This window comes from Bombus affinis, chromosome 2 (genome assembly GCF_024516045.1).
Source record: "Bombus affinis isolate iyBomAffi1 chromosome 2, iyBomAffi1.2, whole genome shotgun sequence".
NCBI lineage: Eukaryota > Metazoa > Arthropoda > Insecta > Hymenoptera > Apidae > Bombus > Bombus affinis.
The window spans coordinates 6,710,896-6,738,415 of NC_066345.1; the positions used below are offsets into that span (position 1 = coordinate 6,710,896).

General features: G+C 23.6%; 2 protein-coding genes across 36 annotated transcripts in view; one reads left to right on the forward strand and one right to left on the reverse strand.

Annotated features, from left to right (window-relative positions):
* LOC126924406 (diacylglycerol kinase eta) overlaps positions 1 to 24,069 on the reverse strand; it is a 68,548-nt gene extending 44,479 nt beyond the window's left edge. For 10 of the 35 annotated variants that reach the window (XM_050739025.1, XM_050739016.1, XM_050739008.1 and 7 more), the window contains exons 1-22: positions 23,117 to 23,257; positions 19,449 to 19,845; positions 18,928 to 19,132; positions 18,286 to 18,422; positions 17,893 to 17,984; positions 17,684 to 17,814; positions 17,345 to 17,513; positions 17,168 to 17,270; positions 12,227 to 12,549; positions 11,723 to 12,037; positions 11,496 to 11,647; positions 11,145 to 11,391; positions 10,602 to 10,879; positions 9,905 to 10,161; positions 9,498 to 9,789; positions 9,011 to 9,238; positions 8,639 to 8,741; positions 8,085 to 8,354; positions 7,705 to 7,999; positions 7,311 to 7,628; positions 6,930 to 7,025; positions 6,412 to 6,543 (exon numbers count right to left, since the gene is read on the reverse strand). In XM_050739025.1, coding sequence (XP_050594982.1) covers positions 6,412 to 6,543; positions 6,930 to 7,025; positions 7,311 to 7,628; positions 7,705 to 7,999; positions 8,085 to 8,354; positions 8,639 to 8,741; positions 9,011 to 9,238; positions 9,498 to 9,789; positions 9,905 to 10,161; positions 10,602 to 10,879; positions 11,145 to 11,391; positions 11,496 to 11,647; positions 11,723 to 12,037; positions 12,227 to 12,549; positions 17,168 to 17,270; positions 17,345 to 17,513; positions 17,684 to 17,814; positions 17,893 to 17,984; positions 18,286 to 18,422; positions 18,928 to 19,132; positions 19,449 to 19,487 — 4,182 coding nt within the window. In that variant the 5' untranslated portion in view covers positions 19,488 to 19,845; positions 23,117 to 23,257. Of the gene's footprint in view, positions 1 to 4,853; positions 6,013 to 6,411; positions 6,544 to 6,929; positions 7,026 to 7,310; positions 7,629 to 7,704; positions 8,000 to 8,084; positions 8,355 to 8,638; positions 8,742 to 9,010; positions 9,239 to 9,497; positions 9,790 to 9,904; positions 10,162 to 10,601; positions 10,880 to 11,144; positions 11,392 to 11,495; positions 11,648 to 11,722; positions 12,038 to 12,226; positions 12,550 to 14,248; positions 14,391 to 15,140; positions 15,209 to 17,167; positions 17,271 to 17,344; positions 17,514 to 17,683; positions 17,815 to 17,892; positions 17,985 to 18,285; positions 18,423 to 18,927; positions 19,133 to 19,448; positions 19,846 to 23,116; positions 23,260 to 23,624 lie in introns of those variants that run through there. The other 25 variants (XM_050738986.1, XM_050738966.1, XM_050738955.1 and 22 more) reach the window with 10 other exon arrangements.
* Positions 24,070 to 24,477: 408 nt separating this feature from the next.
* LOC126924665 (probable actin-related protein 2/3 complex subunit 2) lies at positions 24,478 to 27,450 on the forward strand. The gene is made up of 7 exons (XM_050739379.1): positions 24,478 to 24,831; positions 25,276 to 25,369; positions 25,638 to 25,737; positions 25,821 to 26,022; positions 26,096 to 26,316; positions 26,428 to 26,629; positions 26,708 to 27,450. Exons 1-7 carry the CDS (start codon positions 24,758 to 24,760, stop codon positions 26,733 to 26,735), a joined length of 921 nt encoding a protein of 306 aa, XP_050595336.1. The 5' UTR covers positions 24,478 to 24,757; the 3' UTR covers positions 26,736 to 27,450.
* Positions 27,451 to 27,520: the final 70 nt, after the last annotated feature.

A 27,520-nucleotide genomic window follows, 5' to 3' on the forward strand; every position in this document is an offset into this window, starting at 1 on the left:
GTTTACAATAATATAATACTAGATGAATAAAGTATATCTTCTTAAGAAAAAAATTTTTATCTGAATACATCTAAACAGAAACAAAAGGATAAAAGGGAAATGAAACAATCTTTGGAGAAGATTTTCTTTATTTGGATATGTGTATATTTCATTATAATTAATTAAAATAGTTTATCATATATATCTTCTCTTTTAAATTATTTGAATGACATACATATATTAAGTCATATAGTATACAAAGAAAAGATGGAGATAAACATATTTTTGTCTTAGAGTATAAACATAAATTATATGAATATCATTGTGCTTTTGATTTATGTGAATTGCATAATAATTATTTTAATATTAAAATAATATTAACCTTTTTACTAGTAGCAATATACGCTACTATACAATATTATGTATCATACTTTAAAAATTCTATAAATGTAAGATAAAAGTAAGTTATTAGATATATAATATTATAAACCTTTTCTATTGTACTAGGTAACATCAACTTATTTGTAGTATAATTCTTATATTTTTGGATTTTGCAAAATATGTAATGTAGTTTGCAAAATACATAAGTAGAAAGTGTAAAAAACATATACTCTAATTAATTATATTTATAAATATAATAATTTCAAGAAATTTATTTGTTACTAATTTTGTATAGTTGTATAACACTCTTTATAGTTTTCAAACATTTTCTACATCTTATGTATTCATTGAATTATAGATTTACTTAACATAATAGTGTAATGAAGAATGTATAAAGAACATTCAGTATATATAAACGGACTTAGAAAGAGTTTGTTTTACAATTTTCAATAAAACATAATATAATTTACCTCTCTTTCTAAATTTCAAAGAATTTCAGAAAAATAACAAGAAACGAGATTTTATTTTATGTATATATTACTATTATCTAGGGTTGAGGTTTCTTATGCAGCTTTGCATATAATAATGTATAAGAATATATTTTGAAACATTTTATGTTTCTTATTGCATTTTCTGATAGAAAAACAAATTAATTTTATATTTTTTAATATACATCAATAATACAAAACAAAAAAATTTGAATGAACTAAATAGATCAAAAATGTATATATTTGAAAGAAATATAAAAAATTTTGTAAATGAAGAAAGTTTGTTAAAGTAGATATCCATTGATTTTATGATAGTTATCAATAATAAACTAGTTGTTAGTTTATTGAAACAATGTATAAGATGAGGACAATTTTTCTTTACGTAAATGTAAATATATTTAAAAGAGTAGTTGATCCAAACATAACATGGTTTGATCCTTAGCTTCATGCTACAAAACTGTTCTACCAGTAGGAAGTTTCTACATTGTATTGTATTTTCTTGATTAAATAAAACTTTAAAATGATATAATTATATCTATATATCCTTTAAATTATTTTTCTCTAAATTGTACATACTTTCTGAATATGTTTTATCGTGTAATATGTGCGTAATAGTTGTTATATAATTTATTCTCACTAAATATTTTGTGACATATTAGGTATACATATAAATATAAAATTAAGTATAAGTATAAAATTACAACTGAATATCTAACATTATATAATACTATCATAATATTATTACCCAAATACAAGTTATAATTTTTACTATAATCTTAAACAAATATCACATGCAAATTATTTTTATAATTCAGTGTTTACAATATTAAATGGAAAATTTGGAATGCATAAGACAATTTTAAAATTATAATATAATGCCAGTTAAGTTATGCTGTTCATATATTTTGAGATTAGAAAATCTAAGATAGGCACTTTTATCCTTGCAGATTTATTATGCTGGAATGCAAATTTATATATATGGAAGAATTAGTGTAGTTTTGTGGTATAAATTGAGCATATTTGAAAGGGCAAAGCATAATAAACAAAATATTACATTAAATTATATACTTTAAAAAAGTTTCACATCTACATCATTAACAACATTATTCTAATATTCATATCCTAAAAAGATGGTTATATAATATTGAAGAACAGTTTAACTGTTTTCTTTTTACTTATTGAGTCAATGGATTGGAACATGTAACATTTCCATTTCTCCACATTGTTAGAAATAACATTAGAATTATCGAAGAAATTGTTTCCCATTCATCATATAATATATTGAAGTATTCACTCATGTTGCATATTGTCAATAAAAAATCACTATTTGTAAAAATAAATTTAACACCCGGAATTGTAACAGTATATATTATTAAAAATTTTTTTAATATTTTTGTAATATCTTCAAGACGTTTGATTTATAGATTGAAAACATTTATAGATTAAAGTTTAACATATTCATCTTGATTTTAAAACAAATAAAACTAGTAAATTATTAATCGAGGTAAAATTGTTAAGAATAGACATACAATATTTAATAAAAAAGATTTAGTGATTGCATAACTATAAATTTCGAATTACAACTATGTAAACACATCTGCTTTTGTATACTTTGCTTTGTATACTTTGTATACTTGCTACTTTTTATGTGTTTACAATATATTTAATACATCATATATGTATGTATTAAGTATGCATATATATATAATTTTATTTGAAAAATGATATATATATATATATATATATTATTACAATAAAAAATTTAATAGGAAATAATTATGAGCATACCCTCTACAAAATTATGTAGATGGTAATTATTACTAATAAATCATATAAAATATAATATTCTCAACAATTCTATAGTGAATAAATAATATAGAAATTTAAAATATTTCTTAAATCATCATTTTGCAGATGTAAATACATAGTTTAGTAATTTAATACTTCTTGTATTAACAAAAACGTTATGAAAAATAGATAAAAGGAAATATATGAACACTGAGATCACTGATAAGATATTAAGATATTAAGAAAATTTCCTAAAATTAATAATCGTGTGATATTACATAATATAACGTAATGTATAATAATATAATGAATGCTGAAATTATATAAACAAATACATGTGTGTAAAAGACATTCAAAAGAGACGCACACACGTAAATACATATACGGCTCTACATACGTATAACCGAACACGCATCTATACACACAAATTACATATCCATTTTTAACTGAATATGATAAAATATACATACAGACATATATCAACAGAATATGCACGTGCATTAATATGGATAGAATTGGATATCAATGTATTGTGTATCTGTCGTGAATTATAAAACGAATAAATTCGAGATCAGGAATTAATACCTGATTAATATAACTTGAAGTTTCATTATTCTTATTTACAAGAATGAAGAAGAATATGACCAAAGATAATGTAATAAGGAGATATTAAATGTCTGAACAATTCAGCTAGAGGCAGTTCTGAAAGATAGCAATTGTTTGTTTTTTTGCTTTTGTAAATTTAAAATTATTATTACTAACTACAATATTATTAGTTTCGCAAGCTTATGTATAAGAAATTATTTCAAATTGAGTTAATCCCTAATCGAGTTAATAAATATAATATTTAAGTGAATCTTATATATCTGTAAGGTTTAATTGTCAATCGCGTGTTAAACACATTCTTTTGTTTCTTTGTTACATCAGCCTTGTTTTAACATAGCAACATTGAAATTATGGTACATTTAAAAAACTTGTTTCCTCAGTTTCTCAATAAATTTGTACACGATATTTTTATTGCCATTGACAGGTGACGTACATTTTTCTTTGTCATTACCAGTATTATCATCATCATCCTAATCATTGTTTATTTCAAGACTGTTATAATATGATCATAGAAATTAAATATCACTTTCATTTATTCATGTTGCATTATGTTGAAGATGCTTTTTTAGATATCTTTTAATTTAGTTAGAAATTTAAATGTGATAAAAAGATTGCAGAGCACTTTATGTACACAGTGTGTTATTTTTGTATACATGTATAATATTTTGTTTGATTGTGCATATGTGTATGTATATATACTATATATAATATTATATAATTTATCAATAGATAAAAATTTACAGCACATATAATTTTAACTGTACATAATATAAATACAAAGACATTGTTTTAAATTATTAAATTGTAATTGGTATAATCATAATGCAAAAATAAACATGTAATTGTTGTAAGTTTTATGATTCACAGTACTGTATAAATTTTACATTATTTTTTACAGTTTATGTACACATAGCACATACAGTAGTTTGTTATTTATTTTTTTCAATATATAATTTCCAGCAGTTTCGTATACTCATCAGTCATTATTTGTGAACTGCTTTTTATCTTTTAATACTCAAGAATTTAAAAAATGAAATATTTTATAAACTACGCAATAGAAAACTTTTTTAATTTTATACAATTATAAACAATTCTAAGAAGATTGTAATAAATACATTATATATAATATATGAAAAATTATTTTTTTATGTCAGTATATATATGTGTATTAACTGTAAAAAATAATTTTTTAATGGATATTGTAATTTTTATTAAAGTATTGTAATTGAATTATTAGCATAATTTTTCATAATAACATCTTTTATCTTTGCTGTATCTTACAATTTAATATATGTAGGTTTCCATGTTCATTAAATTTAATATGTATAATAACATATATATATATATAACGAAAATTGTATTTTATTACAGCTATTTTATTACAGAAATTTCATATCTCTCAATAGTTTTGTAAGTATTGCTTAAAATTTATTGTTTAATTGCAGCATCAAATAAGATAAGAAATGCTTTCTATGTGCTATATGAAAATATTAAATTATATTAGTTCCTGTCACCGATTTCATTTCAAAGATTAGAAGGTCATTCAATACTTATTGTAATAAATATAGTTTCTCCTTAAACATAGTTGTATATATATATATATACATACACATTCTACTTTTTTGCACAGGAAACTAAACTCAGAGTAAAACAATATAAATTGTAAATTGAATATACATATGTAAATTATTTATATAATTGACAATACTTATTCCATATCTAAATTTAGAATGTAGTTTTCAAATTAATATTAATACTGTTACAGTATTAATACTGTAGTATTAATACTGTTGTAAGCAAACTTAGCTGAAACCCTAAGTTGTAACGTGTATCAAATATAAAAAACAACAAACAATGATATAATACATATCACCAAACTTATAATTTACATCAATATATGATTATCAAAGTCTTCAATTTCTTTTGTACATTCTACAAAGGAACAAATATAACTTAAATTATAGTTTAATGAATTTTTACACTGTTTAAATCTTTTGTTTAATAAATGCATTATTAATGCTATGCTCATGTCTAATAATATTTTGTAATAGGAATTGCATTAAAATATATCTTATTAGACATGACTATAACATATTTGTATTTTTTTAAAGATAAAATGTTTTCCTTATAATTCCTATATAAACATTTGTCTTTTGACATAAAACCAGTTCAACAGTTTGGCACAAGTAATATTATTTTATCATATACAGCAGTGCAGAAAATAATTTTCTTATAACATTGCTGTGTCACACTAAGTGCCCTTTTTATTAGAATATTTGTGTTATACTTGTATTACATATTACTGTTACGTAAAATTTTTAATTATAAGGATACAATCCTTGTCCTACTTCTTAAACAATCTATGTAATTCAAAACCTACGTTATACAGCATCCAGATAGTTATTAACTGGCATAACATATTATTTTATTGATTGTATATTTTATACTTTTAAATGTTTAAATTATTATTATTATATACCTAATTATTTAGATCATTGATAGCTTGTAAGATTCGTTTAACATGTCCTACTTTAGTAATACCAAGTTCCTTGAGATCTCTACGGGCTAATGATAATAATTCCCTACCTCGTATATCATGAGAAACAAAGTGATCATTATATTCAGTCAACTGTAAATTCTTCAACCAGGAACACACTTCTTCTACACTCCATGTAGTAACTTGATCTCGAATAGTATGTGCTCCAGAATTAGCCCCTGAACGTCGAAACTTTAACCAGAACAAACCTCTATGACGATTCTTTCTATCTCCCTATACAAAGGTACTTTTGTAAAACGTTCATTTCTAATATATATTTTTGGATTGCATATATGGTAATCATATAAGTTATATTTATATATAGAGAGCAGGACCAATTCATGTGATCATTTTAAATATTTTTATTATTAGTAGACCAATTAAAACTTTTTGTCATAGATAATAGATGTAAAGTTGTATTAATGATTGAAAGTGATCTTGACAATTTATTTAAAGAAAGAAAGAAAAAATCTAATTGTAATATCTTGAAGATCTTCTGAAACCGTATATCATTTATGACAATAATTTTTTGATTAGACTCAATAGAAGTGACCACATTAAATAGTTCACTCTGCATAAGATTTAAGAAAGATAAGATATTACAAATTAAAAAATATGAATGGAGAATTATACCTGCTCATCTGATGGTAAGTTTTGTAAATATACTAATCCTGTACCTCCTTCATCAAACGTAAATTTCTTTAATTCCTGTTCCATACTGGCCAAAGAAAATGATAGTTTATTTTCTAAGTCTTCCCGTAATTTCTGAATTATATAAATTTTTTTATTAGAAAATTATTACTGAAATATCAAAAGGGATATAAAAAAATTAACCCTTCCACTACTAGCTCTTCATGTACTAATTGTCATAAGCTATATAGCAAACTCAAAGTCTTTGCATGCTCCTGTATATATTTTCAGAGGAATTACAAAATTAAATTTGATTGTTCTGTATCAGGAATGATAAATTAAACTAGTTTTAAAAATACTTTAGTGATATTAACAACGACCATAGCTGATCTAAGCCAGTGCTTAGCAGAGGAGACATAATATTATCTTATACAACCCATTATAATGACTACTTACAGTTGTGGAAGGATTAATCATATTAATGATTAATCATGATAAATGTATACAAAATATGTGCTTACTAGACTCTGTGCTTTATCTCTGAGTAATTCGCATGAGTCTTCATAAAGTTGTCTTGCACTTGACACCAATTCTGTTACTACTGGTCTTAAATTAATCTGTTGAAATGAAATGAATATGTCTTATTAGAAATGAGTATATAAAAAAGATTTGTAATAGTAAATAATATCGATAATGAAATAATATAATTAACTTATATACTAAAATTAAATAAATAACCAACGAATAATAGTTCTTTAAATAATATATTTAGTAAATTAATTATAATAAAATAATACTAAAAGAATACTATTATTGGAAAAAATATAAAAACATTTGCATTATTTATGTTTAAGAAAAATTATAAGTAAGAATTATAGTATGAAATAATACACTATACTTACTCCTTGCAAAATTTTTCCATCTGGATGAACTTGTTCAAGAGCTTGTGCTGTTCGTGCTGCAACTTGGTACAAATCTGGTTCCAAACTTGGATGTGATATAATGAGAAGTTTGACCCATTTAACTAAAGTTGTAACTACTTCGATAAATCCCAACAGAATATACATTTCATCATCATTTAAATATGATGGCTTATGTGATTGTAGAAACTTAGGTTGTGATTGCAATTGTGTATTGCTCAAAGTAGATGCTGACTGAGATATTGCATTGAGTGTATTGCGTTGTTTTTCCTCCCATGTTTTTAAGGATGTTTCAAGTGCCTACATTTCGATATTGATTATACTACATATATATTATTATTGTAATACTAAAGTAATATAATTCTAAATTATTTACCCTATTTCTGTAAAGCATTTGCATACGATTTTTATGTATAATACGTATAATACCAGGAGGTTGAATCCAAGCTTCACCATCAACTTGTATAGGTACTCCCTCATCACCCAAAATATTAATTTGAACTGTTTGACACTGTGCAATTCTATGATGTTGTAAGTTAATTAATCGTGATGCAGCCATTTGAACAGAACCAAATACAGCTACGACTTCCAATATACGATCATCAAATGAAGGTGCTAAAAACAAATCTCCTTCTTTTGTTCCTCCCCAAAAATTTGTACCACCCATAAAGCTAAACAAATATAGTTTTATAAGTATGGAATGTTGATGACAATATTTTACATTTTATTTTTTATGTTTTATTTTTGTATTTTTACCTTGGAATGTTTAATACAACAATTCCTTGTAATGAAGGCAATGGTATCCGTTGACCATCACATTCTAATTGTACTCTTTGTTCAAGATTCTTATATGTTTTTTGTAACCATTGTTTGGATCCTAATACACCATACCACATGTAATTTTTTGCTCGTGAACGACATTTTTCAGGATGTTCTTCTCTTTTATGATGAAAATCAAGACTAATTTTTGCATCTATGCCAATTCCAAAATAATTATTCATAACACAACGTTCAAAATAGCCTTCCCTGCGAAATTGGAAAAATGATATTCTATTTTATGCGTCATATTCTGTTTAATGTATTCTTTTTATTTTGACTGCAAATTACTTATTTCATTAATGTATAATATAGATTCCATTATTGTATCATTAGTTTCAAGTTAATTTTCAATATACACATTTTGAAAATTTCATTATTAAAATTGATATTATGTATTAGGTAAGAAGTTGTTGAAGAGTGCATGAACAAAAGTCATAATATTATGTATATATATTGCATAAAATTAGCATAGCAAGAAACATACAACTTACATTAATGTTTCATCAGGATCCATTAATGGTGATACAGCAGCACATAGTGCATCTGCATTTGCAAGTAATGCTTGACTAATAAGTCCTGTTCCACCGCTGACGTCTACAAAGATATAAAATAATAAATCTGGATAAGCAAATAATATACGTTTGACTACATAATAAAAAAAGTTATATGTTCAATATACACATAATTCTAATGAGATTACTTAAAAAATCTTAATTTTTTCTTATCAATTTTATATGAAAATATTACGTTTCTATAGACAGCAATCAAATTTTGCAATTTTATTTTACATTATAGTTAAATTATAACATTTATTTTATTATATACAAATATTATTTTACATAAGTATTAAAATATTTACTTACTTGGCCACATAGGTAACCGAACTAATGGGTTAATAATTGGTAGCTTTTTAACATCTTCTGTTTTTTCAACAGATTTCACTTTTTCGTGACGTAAACTTGCGTTAGAACCACCAAATCTAGCAGCTGTAGCAGCTAAAGAAACAACTTCTGACGCTTTTAACAAACTTCCGCTGCTAATCCGACGAGTTGCTTGAGGAGAGAAACCCGATTCTGGTAGTTCTACACTTACTAATGAATTACAAAATTATAAAATAATTATTTTATAAAATAAAGCTATATGTATTAGATTTGAATAAATAATTTATGATAAAAGTTACACGATATTAAGAATTTTTCTAAAACAAAATATTTACAATAATGTAGTAATTTTTGATTACTTGGATAACTATTATCAAATTTAATAACGCGCACGCGCATATGTAGTAGTAATACATGCTAATTTGTATATAATTATTTAAATTATTTAAAGTGTAAAACATTAACTTACATCTTTCCATACTTTCACCAATGTGTCGTCTTAAATAAGGATTCATTTTATATTCTACATCTGAATCGTGCTGACTTTCAATCGACATTGATGGACTGGGAGGATTAATTATAACACTTATTGTAGCTGGAAAGTTATTAGGTTTTTCGTTTGTTGGAGTTGTTTCCGAAGATACAGTAAAGCAACATACAGGGCTTAGTAAATCAGATGCTTTAGCATCTTGAGAATCTTTAAATTTATTCGCTTCGTTTACATTCTGTTCTGTTGATCCCACTTTGTACTTAATTTTGTTCTAACGGAAATATTCATTAAATATTTAAGTATAAATTCAAATATAGTAAAATAATAAATAATGAAGATTCCTTTATAAATGTATACTTAATAAGTATTAATTTTGTTATAATTACCTCTATTTCTATAACAGTAGAACTCTTTGTTGATTTTTTAAATGATCGTCTAGCAATTTCATTTGTAAAATCTGTATTTTCTAATTCATTTTCTAGGTACTCTCTTACAGAATCATACTCTTCTCCATTTATTATACTAGTCAAATCTTGCCCTACTAAACTTTCAGAATTTTGTATTTCACTAGTGACCATTTCTGAATTATCGGGAGAATCAATGTGCCTAATTTCAGAATCAAATGCATCACTATCTATATATCCTGAAATAAATACCAATGAAGTACAATTTACATCTTCTGAAAATATTCGTACGAATGTTGTTGTTAAGTATTCATTATAACTTTAATTATAACATTTTATCATTTAAAAGAATTCACATTTACTGATTTATTAATTCATTCACTCATTGATTTACTGATTCACATTTATAAAGTTATATAAATTATTAATATATTTTATATATAAAAAAGTGCTATATTACAAATTAAAATATGATAATAATTTTAATAAAATAACGTCATTTCTAATATAAATATTAAATAAAATGTTACAAAATAACTAAAATTCTAATTACAAGAAATTTGTATCATCATACGTTATGTAAAATAGAATTTAAAATGATCCAATTATCCAAGAACTAGAAATTATTATATTGATATTAATAATACTGCTACTTAATTACTAACTTAAAACTAACTACCTTTAGTTACTTCCATTTTAGTTTTATATTCAAGTTTTTGTTCGTGTTCTTCTGGTGATTGAATTGAATCTATATCAGAAGAAATGTCTTGTGTAGTTCCATCTTCTGAAGGTGAACTTGTGTCAAAAGTAGTTCTTGTAACAGTAATTTGAAATTCTGAAGAAATATCTATATTATTAGAGTCAGATATTTGTTGGTCATTAGATTCAGGTATTTCTGCTTCTTGCTCATTATCCAAAGACACAGACTGAGCTGTAGGCAGTTGAAAGTTAAATGAACTGAAAATAAAATCCAATAAACTTTTTACTGTTTCTGTATTTTCCATAACATTTATTTAAATTAGAAGCTTTATTTTAATTTGTAAAATATAATCTTTCAAAAAAATTTGTAAACATGTAAGAAAAATGACAAAATATCATAAAATTTGTTTTTGAATTCAAAATATGTGTAACTTTCTATATTATATTCAAGTAGATAATGAAGAAAGATTGATCTTAATTTTTGTTAATAATTTATATATCACACAAAAATAATGATATTTACTCTTGCGGTAAATTTTCACTATTTCGTCTACTATCAGCAAAACCATCAGGTGCAGGTAATGTCAATAATTCCTCTGGTTGAGAATCTCTCCTAAGATCAGGTATTGGACTCAAAGATGCCAAGTTAGGCACCGGGCTAGTACATGTTGAATTATCTGCGCTTCTTACAGATTCTATTAATGGTCCTACAGATAAATTGTCAACGTGATCCACTCTTAAACCAGGGATATCCAATTGTTGTCTTTTATCTACAACGTATTTTTTCATTATAAATATTTTTATTAAACAAGAAGATAAGATACATTAAAGGCTTTTTAGTAAAAATTTTAACCAATTATTAATATAAACTTACTTGATATTAAATTTAATACAGTATCATCTTCTAGTGAACTATTTGTATTTCCTATTTTAGTAGCATGTTTTGTATTTATATTAATCTGATCATCTATAACCAAATGAGAATATTCCACAAGTTTTCTTACAATTCTTTTCAAACTGTTTGCTCTAAAAGTTAATGAAGTTCAATAAAAATATTACTCATTTTTTATTTATATTTAAACAAACAAATATTTAACATACCTCGAAATTACAGTTTCCTTTTCTATAAGTTGTCTCTTTTTTGCAACTTTTTTCAAATTTGTTATATCTTTCTCAGGTTTTTCTAATACACCTTTTTCACAATTATCAGGTGAAACAGAAATTTCAGTATTTAAAGTAATGTTATCTGGATCATCTAAGTGCTCAGTTAGATATCCTTCCTCTTTGCACAATATTTCTAAAAATGAATTAAGTTTTTGCTGAAGTATTTTACATTTTTCTTCCACTTGTTGGTCCTCTGAGTTTACATTTTCCAATATATATGTTGCAAAATCTTTCACTGTGCCACATAAAATTCTGTAAAAAAAAAATTGTATTAAAATAATGTATATACATAATTTATATATACATTTTTTCCTTGATAATGATAAAAATCTTATATTAATTAAATAATTTTATTTATAAACTTATAAGTTAATGAATCAGTTTCTAGTTGCTATCAGAGATTTTATATTTACTTTTATATTTTTTGCATGAAATACTTACCTAATATTAGATAAAACTACATTTTCTTCGTCTGATTCTAAAATATTTGTTATATGAGTGACAACATTATCCTCATATTGATGAATAATGCTAGATTTTAATGTAGTATTAGAATGACTTAAAACACTTTTAGGACATGGCAAAGATATGCTACGTTCAAAAGTCATAATACTCCACCGATCAAGCATTTTTGTGCCTGCTTTCTCATACTTCTCCAATAACTGGGGTAAATGAGCATCATCGTCACAAGAAGATCCCCAACCCAATACACGTGCTAGGTCATTTCCAGTTCCCAATGGTAGAACTCCAACTTGACACTGCTTCTATTTTAAATTTTTATGCAAAGAATAATCTTGTTAGAGTTCTTAAAAATACATGCATTCAGAAATAATTGATACTTATATAAATGTTTTAAAATCTCAAAGTCTATGTAATCATATATTGCCAAATCAATCAATTATTTTTACACAGATATGATGAAATAACTACATAAATATTGAGACATCAATTGCACTATTAAATATATAATTTTTTATCTATTACACAACATACATCGCAAATAAGCAAAGCAATATATAAACATTCAGAGAAAAGAAGTTTGTTTCTTATAATAAAAATAAAAATTTTTAATATCAAATTTATTATAAAATATTTAATATTAGTCTACTGTGCAAGTAACGTTCTATTTCCTAAATTTCTTATTACGTATAAAATAACAATCTTAATGTTCCTAGAAAGCTTTTGTTGCAAATGCGACTACAAATTATAATAAAGATATTACTATCAATTATAAGGGTGCTTCCATTAATTTTTAGTATATAATTTAAAATGCATTTTGAATAATAACAATATTTAGATAGATATACATTTACATATACATACATCATTTGATTTTCCTTTTATTGTTATGTAAGTCTTTTTTTTATTAATCTTTACTACATATTTAAAATATAGTTATTTATATTTACTTAAAATAACTGTCTATAGAAGATATAAATTACATAAATTTTTACATAAAGTATGTATCATACAGTAAAATAATTTATATCTGTTATTAATATTTGTTACATTTTTTATTTGAAAAACACTTTTATACAAATCCTAAAAATATATTCTTATTAGATATGTCAGTACAAATAGTATTATGAGCATAAATAAAATTTACTTTAATTTTATATAATAAATAATATTAATATAATACATTGATTATCATATCAAACTAAATATTTTATGATTACAATTTTGCACCTAAAAATTGATAAAGAAACATTATCCAGAATTGAAAATCAATTTTATCAATATTGTTTATAATAATCAATGAATTTTAAAATGTCTTATTTAAGAAATATGAATTTTATTCTTTAAATATACAAATACAAATTGATAATTAAAATTCAAACTATGAACACACACTGAACTACGAAATATTTTGAACTTGTAATATAAAAGAGTAATTATTATTAAACCTTAGAATTATACTTTTTTAATCAATTATATCAGATTTTGGATTATTTTTGGATAAAAACTATTTAATAAGAGAAATAAATTGGATTTTTAACTAATAAATTTTAACTAATAATAAGCATCTAGCTGCTCAACATCTGAAACTACTAACTTAACTCATGTATAGGCATCTACATAACAGTAAAACCATAATCAGCATTTATTCTAAAGCAAATGTGCAAAATCTTGTAATTGCATTATATTATGTGTAAAAGAATACAATAGTTAATAATTGAAAGAATTATTAGGAAGAAAAAATTAAATAAATATGTATACTAATTCAATTTTTATCTTCAAATATTTTATAAAATCTTTTGTAACAGTATAAGTAACATTACAACCTATAAGCATACCATAAGATAGTTACTGTGATAAGAAATTGTAAAACTCCTACATTTGTTTGTACTATTAAAGTTCGTAAAACTGATTCTCAATGCTATCATCTGCAATTATATCTTATATTATCACTATAGCTGCAATCTACTAATATATGGAACATTATACAGATCAATCACACACCTTTTGGATCGTCTGGTGCAGCATTCCACTACAAATCCAAATCCAGAGGAACTAATTCCATTGTTATAATCATAGGAAGATTTGTTTTGTATTTTAATCCAAATTCCATTGGTTCCAATACTGCTCCAGTCTCTTAATTACACTGAGTTATGTAACAAGATAAGTGAAACATAAGAAACAAACTTTTGGAAATTTTCCCGAAACATTCGTTTTAAAGTGAAAAGTGTCTAATACAAATATTAAATCCTCAGTATCATTTCAACTTTTGTTCTTTTTCTAAATAACTATTTTATATCTATCTATTTGTTTACTATTCTGTGTGCTTAAGGTATTTATCTGTAAATAATTTTACAATTTCCAAAAAACCTTATATTGCCTAATAATATAATAACTATAATAACACATTGTATTTTTACAGTTTTGATACTGTAACTGAATTTACTGTGTTTACAATTATTGCGTCCAATAATTACGTTTTAAAATTATAATAAATTAATAATTGGTAACAATCATAATAAAAATGTATAATTCATTAAATAATGTAACATCACTTGCCTATACTACTTCTGTAGCTAATAATTTATATCATAATACCTTTCTTAAACTTTTATGTAATATTGTTTAATAATTAATAATAAATTATATAATATATAAAATTACAGCTTTTATAATAGAGTATGTTTTAATATCAGTAATTACTTAAATTGATTTAATATGAATATGCTGACCACTAAATGTAGTAAAAGATTTAAAAGAATTACCATATGAAATTATGAATTAAAAACGTGTAAATAATAATCTAATAGTTAAATATTTATAGTATATAAATAACAAAAATATTTAACAAGACATTCAAGAATTATCAAAAAATGCGTGCTTAACTTACACTTACCATCTACAAATAAAGTTAATGAAGCTTCACGTATATAAAGAATCCTAATGCACAAACACCAGTATCATCTGAAATAAAATTATAAAAGAGACACGCCATGCTATTTGAAATATTAAAGCTTTTCATTATTATATACTTAGTCTTTCTGTAATATCTACAAATTTATATTGCTATGTTGGGATTTAAAAAATAATTTTAAATATTTATCCTTTCAATTTTTTTTAAGTTCTAATTTTAATTGTTCAATCTTATACATTTTCCATATTACATTATAAATATGCAATTCTGATTTACATAAATATAAGTAATAAATTTTATAGTTGCATTTAAATCTAGTTAATACAAAAAATGATAACAAATTTACATTTGAGAAAATATGAATTGTTCTTTAAAATAGTTAAAAAATCGTTAATTGACATTAAAAAAGAAAGTTAAAAATTATTTAGAATCGAAAACAATAACAGTCGAAAGTTTAATAACAATGTTGTGGATCTCACAATTTTAAAGATTTTATCATATTAGTTATAATAATTATCAATGCACCAACCCAAAACAAACTTACTTATCAAAACTAGTGATTTTATTAAATACAAATAATTAATTCTCTTATTTTATTTAGTTTAATAATTTTCAAATGAGTTTAAAATAAGTTATTACTAATAAAAATTATTGATTATTTAGAAAATTATAAATAACTTGTTGGAACACTTCTTCTAGATTTGTTTATTTAAAGTTTTACTTAAATATTATCAAAATATTATCAATGTTCAAAAATGAATTCGATTTCTAAAAATCAAATATATTTTTTCTACTAATTTTCAAATTTATTCTTTGTTATATATACAAACTTTGTATTTAAACATATATATTTTGAAATGAAAATTTACAAAATTAATGTTATATGAAACAAAGTTTTTATCTAGTACTTTTAGCTAATAGTAGATTAAAATATTATATAATCACAGAAAGATTAAGCAAATTGAATTTGTGGATATCGTATTAACTCCACCTATTACAAATGATTTTGTAATTTTAAATAATAAAGGAAAATACTATTTACAAAAGAACTGTGTGATTGTAGATGACATAATATGATGACAATAGTTTGAATAGTGGTATATCAATTTTTAATGTTTAATCTCAATACAATAAATCATCAACAAAGTTGTTTTATTCTAGATACACTACATATCATTATTCAAATTTATTAGTTTTCATTATAAAACATGTTTGATATTGTACTTAATACTTCAAATATAATAGTACATATTAAATATCGAGCCTTGTTCAATATTCAATGTCTTTCAATATTAAGTTTTCTCATGCAGTGATTATAAAATTGTCGATATACAATTTTCATTACATAAAGCAAGTAAATATATCCCTTGTTTATAAAAAAAATAGGAAAAATTCAATACAGAATCCTCAGTAATGGTGTATTTTAGGATAACTTAATACTTCTAATAAGTAAAGATAACAGAGTACTTAAAATTTGCCATTCCAGTAAATTTGATGATAAAAAGTTGGATATTTCACTTAAAATAGCAAAATTAATTTCTAAATTTCTCCTATTTATACATCTGGAAACTGTTATCACCATAACATATATCTCTTACAACCATATAATTTTTCTAAATAATGCTTCAACTTATTACTTAAAGGAAGAAACCAGAATTGAGATAAATATTTAGAATTGGGATATCCTATATGGATATGTAGTATATTATATAGCAAGATAATATGACATTCAAAACAATAATAATAAAGTGCAAACATGCTAATGATAAAAAAGTAAACTTTTTTTATTATTTCCATCTCAAAATCATTTTGTAATTTTTAAATATACTATAATATTTATATTCATATTTTATATTCGTGCATATTAATACTCTACAGAGCATTACAGCTTCTGCATAGCATAAACATATTCAAAGTGAATTTATATATACATTACATAATAATACTTTAAGATCATGCAATTAGCAAATATTTACAAAATCACAAAATTATTTGAACTTTCTACTTACATGCATTCCTAGGCGATCAATTTCAGAAAGAACCCAACCAACAGATCCATCTCCACTGCATACCAATATACGAAAAGGATCGAAATGACGGAATAATCTTAACCTATTTGTAAAGAAATATTAATAAGCTGTATTGGCTTAATCTAAAATTATACAAAATTATATAAAACATTTTACCCTGGTCCTGGTCCTCCTTTTATAAGATCAAATACTTGTGCTGGATTTAATAATTGTTTAAATCTTCTAAGAAATTTAACACCTTGATTGTCACCTGATTTACTATTTACAAATACTAAAAGTGGGCTGCATCCAGTAGGTCTTGTAGCTTCCCAAGCTTCATCGTTACCTATTAAATAATTATTATGCATTATATAAAACTCGTTATATTATAAAACCGTGATACAGAATAATATAAAAGTTTAATATTCACTAAATAATTATATATCACAACTAAACTATATAAAATAATAACAATGAATATTAAATATATTAAGAAAATTTTATAAATAATGTCACCTATACTATGCAGTGCTGTAGGAGGAACTACACTCAATTTAACTGGTCCTAATGGACACTTAACACTTATGGCTGGTCTACAAGCTGTATGTACTGTAGCTCTGCACCATAAACATCTCCAATCTTGAAGCCTAAATAGTTAAAATAAGAAAATAAATATGAATTTTAAATACGAATTAATGCATATTTTCCATAAATTAATGTTATACCTGAGTACAGAGCCACAAGTTTTGTCACATACAGAACATTTTGAGGATACTGGTAAATTGCCTTCCATCCATTGATGTGGCATAGTAATATTCTATATAAAAATAATTTATAAAATAAGTTGTAATAATTATAATTTTTTCTCCGATTAATTCAAAGAAATAATGTCATAAAAAATAAAAATCATTTTTATTTTGTTTTTATTTCAATCTTCCTTTTATTTGAATTATTGTTTTCTTTAATACATAATAAAAAATATATTTCAATAAAAGGAATTATATATTAACTTTTCTATACCTAACAGAAATAAAAAATGAATATATAATATAAATCTAAACATTTTTCAAATGTCAGTATCTTTAAGAGAAAAATTTTAATTAACTGTTTGCACATACCCCATCTTGGTCCTCAATAATGTCCTTGCCAATAGATGCCAATGTGGTCCATTTGCAATTATTTATTGCTTTTATGCTACATCGTTTGTGTACTTTATATTTACATATTTCACAACTTAAACCATGGGAAGTAACACCTACAACATATAAGTCAATATGTATTAACTATCTATAGTAGATAACAACATAATATAATATAATATGTCAAATAACATAATATAATACATAATATCAAATTTATACATTAACTAGTACTTAATAAAATACTATTAGAATTACAAAAATTGATACATTTAAGGACAATTTCATTGTTTTATAAATATCTTTTATCTCTTGGCAATTTTATATTGATGTTTGTTAAACATCATAGAAATATAATTACCTCAACAACTATAAGTTTTATTTGTAAAATTATTGTATCATATTAAATCAAATATCAAAAAACATATATTAACAACAAAAAAAATGTAATAACAATAATAAAAAAAAACGATATAATGATATTAAAAATTTTATATAATTTAAACATGTATATCCTCGATAAAATATACTTTTCTGTTGTAAAAATTGAACAACTATTTTATTAAATACATTAATTCTAATAATAAAGAAAATTATTTATAATAAAATATCCATAATTACCATAAAGAGCATCTCTGCAAATATTACAGTAAGTTGGTCTCGCATGACTTGTTGCATACCACTGATGATTACCACTAAGCATTTCTGCAATTCTAGAATCTGTCTGAGTATGATTTTTTGTTACTGTTCTTAATACATTCAACCAATCTTCCATTTCTTGTTTACTTTTGCCACAGAGAACCAGTGATCGAAATGGAGTTATCACCTTAAAACACATATGACATACAATTATATATTATAATAAAAATATTTGTTCAATATTTTATTTTATTAATGTTGGACATTTCTATGAAAAAATATTAATTTTGTATATTATTTTATATAATCTTTGTGAGAAGAAATATCACACATCATTTTTTTTATTGTTCTAAATTAAATACATATTAAATAAATAAATATAACAAATACACTACATGCGATAAAGATTACTACAACTGCCACATTTATATTAGATTATAAATTGACATTTAATTTTGAAAAAAGTAACCTTGTATATGTATTTATGGCGTAAATCGAATTACCTTGAATCGAGTACGGGTTCTCTGTTGCTTCGGTGACATTTGAATTGCAATCTCAAACACGACATTTGTATGTATATAATTTGCACGTACTTCAAAGAACAACAAATGTTACATTCAAACGATAAGAAACAATTTTTGAACATACGAAAAATATAACAAAATGTATTGAGCATCGAAATAACGGAAGTTTATAATAGTGGTTGCGCACGATTCTCTTTTCTTCTTCTTTAAGCCATTGCTATGTCCTATTTTCCATGGCGCATGTCATGTCACCTCATTTATAAATAAATATCCGAATGAAAACGTAATGCATTATCGTAGAATCTTATTGTGTACGTAACTTATATTGACAATGTAGTTCTTTCATATTATTCAAATCTATTTACCATAGGAAGAGCTGGAAACGAAAATTGAAAACGAATTATATAATTAATTGTTAGTGCTTTTATTCAAAGATTCAATAATATTAACATATGTATATATTTTATTTTCATATATTGATCATGTAATTAATTACAAATTCAAAAATCAGAATATTTAAGATTACAAAAATTATAGACTTAATTATTTAAATTAAATATACATTGACGTGCAAATTTCTGATCGGATAAATTCTTCAGTTTATATTTCAAAAGTGATATATATTTTAAAGAATATTTGAGTAATATTATACAACTATCTAAGAATGTGTATTATATATAGAATATGTATTAATTTGTGTATTATGCTATTTTCTATTACTTATCACTACATTGCGGATTTTTATGCATTTATGGTAAATTTAAAAACATAAAAACATTTAGAATACACATATATACAGAAATATAAAAAATATTTGAAATAAACTAATCATTATAAAATTTAAAGAATGAAATATATTGTATATTGTATTGTATATATTGTATATATAATCCATATAGGTTCTATTTTTTTAATTATGATCATAAAAATATATATTTGCATAAAAATTCACGATTTATTTATCATTCTCTTATAATCAATATTATTCAAAATTCTTTTAGATATCATCTCTCAAATGCAACATTAAAAATTTATTCTGATCGGAAAATTTTGCCAAAATTTTCTCCATTGTAAATTATAAAATTGAACTAATAGCAATAATTATTAATATCCTATTCTGTCCTGAAAAGAACTTGGTAATAAAATATATAATAAAAAATAAGCATATATTGCAATTGTCTGTGCTTAAAATGCAAAATTTTGTTATATTAAGATACTAAAATTAAATATAATGCTGTATATTTTTTAAAAATATAATATAATTAATCTTATTAATATAATTAATGATTTTAATAAAATATAATTAAAAATATAATTACAATTCATTTACAATTTTTAATTAATAAATAAACAAACAAATACACGTATGGATGTATGACACATAAATAAACTGTGTATTATATATACGTAATTCATAATATTTGTTTATATGTTTCATAAAAATAATTCTATATAAGTTTATTTACGAACTTAAATATTATATGTTATAATAATGAAATTTCAAATAAAAAAGAAAGACAGACAGGCTATAAAAGTCAAAGGTAAAAACGTTACACAAAATGAGATGAATCTGATTTTGATGACTAACGGTGATTAAGCGATTTTTTTAACTTGTCCTGATTCGGATAATGACATAAACGTCACAAATATTTCTGTAGCATATTTACATGAAAAATTAAAAGTGTAAAAAATAGTTGGGAATTTTCATGTTTTTTTTACAACAAAACAGATTATGCGAATAAGTTGATTTTCGATACATGACAAGGAATATATCTAATAGTTATTTAAAACTAATAAAAAAAATATAAAATATTCTTGTACACGTGATACTTTGCATGATTATATTACTGTATGTATTCAAATTCTTCTGACTGAAGCAATCCAATATACTTTTGAAACTTCCTTCTCAAACTGATACGCTATTCTCTATTTTTGCATGAGAAAGTAGCTTTGCACATTATATATTTATACATATATCCGCTGTCTTTTAGGTAGAGTTAGATAGAGCAATAGAAAATGGAATAGATTTAAAATCAGAATAGAAGAGCACCTGAAGAATGATAGGTCTGAAGAAGAAATAAAATTGAAAGGCTGAAAAACAAAGAAAAAAGATTTTAAAGAAAGTGATCATAAAAGTGATAATAGTGATGAAGACTGTTATATAGACTAGAAAATACCCACACTTACATTTATAAATTATTAACTAACCAAAAAGGTAGAAAAAGAAATGTATTTGAATTAACTTCTTGTAATTTTATAATTTTATAAGTAGATTTGAACCTAATGAATTTATGTTAATACAAACATGTAGAATAGGAGAACATGAGTGAGTGCGGAGAAAAAAACATTACAAGAAAAAAATTAAGAGAATCAAAATGAATGCAATTCGTATAATGTAATAAATATGTTTGAATATAGTATACAGAATCAGAGAGTAACGTGAAGAAAAATACGAAAAATAAGAAAAAAATTTAAGCAAAAATAAAACTCCCGATTGAAACTTTTACTTTATGGAGTAAAAATAAAATGTTACAAAATGAAATCAAATATTGTTAGCAATTACAATATATATTTTAATAATAATAAATATGATTATATAGTCTTCTTTGCATATAAAGCACAATGAACAACATGGCAACATTGTTTTTACAAATTTAATTTATAGCAAAATATGTATTAGATTACATACAAATCGTTATTGACATCTTTAAAGAGAAATTGATCTGTATAAATTTTCAAATATTTATATATAAGTATTATAATTGTGTAATATAAATATAAATGATATATGAATATTAAAGATAACTCAAATAATATATATAATCTCGCTAACATTTTATGTGTGGTACTTATATTTGAAATATTTACATTGGTTTTAAACAAATGTATGTGTAAGGCAAATTTCAACTATTAACAAAATTGTAGCTTTTAAAATTGAATAGAGAAACAGATAAGCTAGAGAGATGTGAACAAACAAGTCTATTAATAACAAATGAAAAAGGTTAAGTGAACACATAAATGAAAATAAGCAACAAACATCTCACAAAAAAACAATATAAATAAATTATAAACGCTATAACAGTATAAGAAAACAATAGTATAATTTGGCAATTATTCTGACAAAAAATATTGGAAAATTTCTCGTATCATTCTAGTAGTATCATTATAGCTTTTTACCATTTTAATTTTTAATAATAATGTAACTGCAAAACTTTCATAATTCTTGAAAATAAAAGAGCATGAAAGATAATTATTTGATTTTAAATTTTTGCTATAATTTTATAACTACATATATAGCGATATATAGTGGCATTATTAATTCCTAAAATCTTAATGTAGGAAAACTATATGATTTTGCTATGTATAATATATTATTATTAAATTATATAAAATATAAAATATAAATATAAATATAAAATTATATTATATAAAATTACTGTTATATTAGAAAAAAGAACTACAATAAAAGATGTAAAATAAATATTTAAAAGTTTTGACTTCAAACACTACTAAATAACTACATTATATACAAGAATCAGAAAAATCATTCAATATAAATATAGAATAAACTTGCAATATCATTATATATGTATAAATAGTAATAACATGTATATATTTAACAAATTATAAATAATTTTGTGACTTACCAATTGTGTTTGTGCAATTCCTATAATAGAACACTTTTGTCTTTTCAAAACAAGATCTATTTTAATCTGTACTCAATATTTTACTACAATCCATTGTGTAAATTTATGTATTAGATAGACTGCAGATTTTTATGTATTTATAGGAAATTTAGAAGTGTAAAAAATTGCACACAATACACACAATATGAAAAAGTATATAAAATATCCAAAATATAATGCTTTCTATAATACTTAGTAAGTAAAACAATTTTCTATCGAGTTTTTTTTAAATTATATGTTAAAAATATGAATTCGCACAAAAATCTGCAGTCTAATAGTACAATAGCGTTAATTGACTAAAATCTCAAGGAATACTGATGGAAATGTAAACACAATGCAAATTTGTTATCATTTTATCTCTATTTATTTTGTATATTCATATTACATCTGAGAAAATTCATTGAAATTATGTTAATAAAGGTTATGTTTTCATGTTAGTATAAGCTGGTACAAGACCGTATTTACGTACCATTTGCAATTTTCACATTATCATAATTATGACGTAAGAACTGAAGATAATACATGCGTGCTATTTTTCTGTTTAGGAGTGTACATATACTATTTTGCACTATAATTGTTTCACTGCAGCATTATTTAATCTCATTTACTGTGGTAAAATATACTGTCACAAACATTTTATTATGAACAAAATCATGGAAAATCATACTAGCTAGGTTATATTTACATTGAAGTGAAAGTCTTGACACTGTTGCCAGATTTAGTTTCGCCATAGATCGTATTAAAAGTAGGCTGTGATATAATATATCTCTAACTGTTATAATTTAATTGTAATCAAAACGCAACTAATTGTATTGTATAATTTTTTAAAGTATTCTTTTCTTTCGTTTTCTTATTAATTCTTGTTTTTCAAGAAATAACTCAATACACTGGGATGTATATATGTTTTGTTGGGTCATTATGCCTTTATATTCCTTTGTATGTAACGGTTGCGAACAAGCTATGTAAACTGTTACAAGATTTTTCAACTAAATAATTTATATTTAAAACATGTTAAAAAAATATTAAATTTCTAAAAGACAAAGCTACAAAGAATTTTCCGATAAGATTATTATTGACTCCATATCATGAAACCTTTATGTAATTAAATGACATTATGATATAAAAAATTATTATTTATGTAATATAATTTTGTAATATATATTTTAAACTTATTTTACATTAAATTTATTTCGTTTTGCATAAATACAAATACTTCAATATATTTCTGTTCGTGAAGCTAGTAACTTAGTTGTAACTAGTTGAGTACAATAATTAATTGTTACATTTTTTAAATTTCATTGATAAAAATGTTTGTTTGTAGCTATACATGTTTATACAAAAAAAAGTGACTGAAATATAGAAAGTTTAACATATTTAACAAGAAAGTAACATATAATGCATGTTGTCCAATAAATCAATTGCTATTAGTGTGGTACGATATAACGTATGGTTGGGTGACCTGGCTATGTTAAACCTGCGATCACTTGGTTCAAGAGAAAAGATTAGAAATTAGTCAGAATCGTGTACATGGTTAAATTCCTCAGTAGATAATTAGTAATTACTGTGTTATAATATTAAAACTAATTAATATAAGATATAATAATGATTTTGTTAGAGATACACAATAGGATACTAGAAGAAACGTTAAGTAACAAAATAAAAAATACTTTGTCGGGGTAAGTAAAGTGCTTCCTTTTTTAAGGTCAAGATATTTTGCACATTTTTAAGATAAAGTTAGGGATTACAAGTTAGGGCGGTGTCCGTTTCAAATATTAGTGACGTTTATTGTAGTAGAATATTTAATGTATGCATTACAAATTTCTTTCTAAATTAAAACAAACAGTTTTAAATCCAAGATTTCTGCATTATGTCAAACAAGTGTTTGTATAAAACGCGATGTTCATAACATTTGATTTTTTGCTTAAACATTTTTACATATATATATATCTGATTATTTTAATATTAAAAATTGTATACGAGGCTATGTAAATAATGCATACGAATAACATATAGCCGAAATATATATAAAATAATTTTATAACGTTATTAAGTAATTAATTTTCCCTGTTATCAATTTGTAATTTTGTATTTAATACAATTAAGATATATTTTCTTTGTAGTCATAAACCAGAATCCACAGATGTTGTTATAGCAGATTTTGATGGAGTTTTATTTCATATTTCTAACTTAAGTGGTGACAAGTCAAAAATTAGAGTAAGTTTTAAAGAAAGCTTTATCATATCTGTACTTTTCATTGCATGATAAATTTTCACATAATCATCACTTTATAGTAACAATATTATCAAATTGATGTGTTATTTTTTATATTTAATTATAAATAGAGTATTTATTTATATCATTTTCAATATTATCATAATCAAATTTAGATTTATATAATGTGCTTTATTTTATTTTTTTACGTTATATTTTGATGTTTTTATGTGTTTCATTTTTTTTGTTAATATTCTTCATTTTGTTACAGATAAGTATTTTACTTAAATTTTATAAACAGTTACAAGAACATGGGGCTGATGAATTACTTATACGTGAATATGGATCTTACCTTATAGCTCCAGAAAATGGTAAACAAATTAAATTATATTTGAAGTGCTTAAAATTGTTATTCAAAAATTATTAAATAAAATATTGGTATTTCCATTACTAGGTTACAATGTTTCTGTATTAATAGACTTGGAAAATTTGCCTGAAGATTGGGAATCATTAGTTAAAAAAGTTGCACTCTTAAAGAGACACTGTTTTGCCAGTGTTTTTGAGAAATATTTTGATTTTCAAGAAGAGTATTATGATTCACCAGGTACCCAGTTGCAAAAAAGGGCAGTAATTCAATATAGAGATGAAGAAACAATGTAAGAATATACTTTCATTTTGCAGCAATAATGAAAGTAAGCTATATTTAATTTATACATATTTTACATAAAGGTACGTTGAAGCCAAAAGTGATAGAGTAACAGTGGTATTTAGCACAATATTTAAAGATGAAGATGATATGGTTATTGGAAAGTTATTTTTACAAGAATTGAAAGAAGGAAGACGTGCAAGTCACACAGCTCCACAGGTTTTATTTAATCACCGTGAACCACCATTAGAATTACAAGATTCTGAGGCAGCTGTTGGAGATTGCATTGGATACATTACATTTGGTAAATATAAATCTAATTATGCCTAAATTTTAAAAGAACATAAAAAACATGCAAAAAATATTAAAAGTTACATATTTATCTATCTCATTTGTTATATATTTCTTTTTGCAGTATTATTTCCAAGGCATACAAACAGAGAAGCTCGTGATAATACTATTGATTTAATACACATGTTTAGAAATTACTTACATTATCATATTAAATATAGTAAAGTTTATATTCACTCAAGGATGCGCACCAAAACAACAGACTTCCTAAAGATATTAAATAGAGCAAGATCTCAGTCGAAAAACACTGAGAAGAAAACCATTACGTAAGTTCTTTAAAAAATATATACTGCTTAACACATTATATTAGGATAATAAATATAAAAATGTTTCATGTTTTACAGAGGTAGAACGTTTATCAGGAAGGAATGAGTGTAAACATAAGATTATATTCCTTATATTGTTTTAATAAAGGATAAATGACAAAGCTCTCATTTATCTCATAGATTTGCTAGAAATTTTTTGATCTTCTGGCAAGAAATATTGTTTGTAATGAAAGATTCTAATTCATCAGATTAATGAGTTAAAAGCTGTCAGTCTTTGAGTCTTACCACTCATTGTCTCTGAACAGTACAATGATCTTTAGAAAAATCTATATTGCTGTAAACATACTTAAAATGTGTGTACAGCAACGAAACGCATGATTAAAAAACCATTTTATATTGAAATTCTTAAAGTAATATTACAAGAGTGCATAAAGTCTTCGAAAAAATCAGGGAATACATAGTCTGTTTATGAATAAAGTTAAAAAATATCCTGTGTTTTACTACTTTTACATGTAAAATATGATTTTAATGCTATTAAGCTTTATGATCAAAGATGCATAATCGCATGTTCTATTTTTTTTAAACATTTTTTGTGTTTATTAATTTCATAAAAATTGTCATTTTCTATAAATTCCACGTACAACGAAAATGTTTAAAATAACAAGAAACGCGTGGATTTTATAAAGTAATATATCAATGTATCATTTGTATGTTTAATAACATAGCACTGTCTTTTTTGATAAATTATTTTTATTAGCTACATTTTATTGTCTCTCTTATTAACGTATAATTGTAAGATAATAAAAGTATTAATTCTATAAGTGATGTAATTACCAAACCTTTGTTTGTATTAATCAGAAATATTGATCTAGTGACTATGAAAATTAGTAC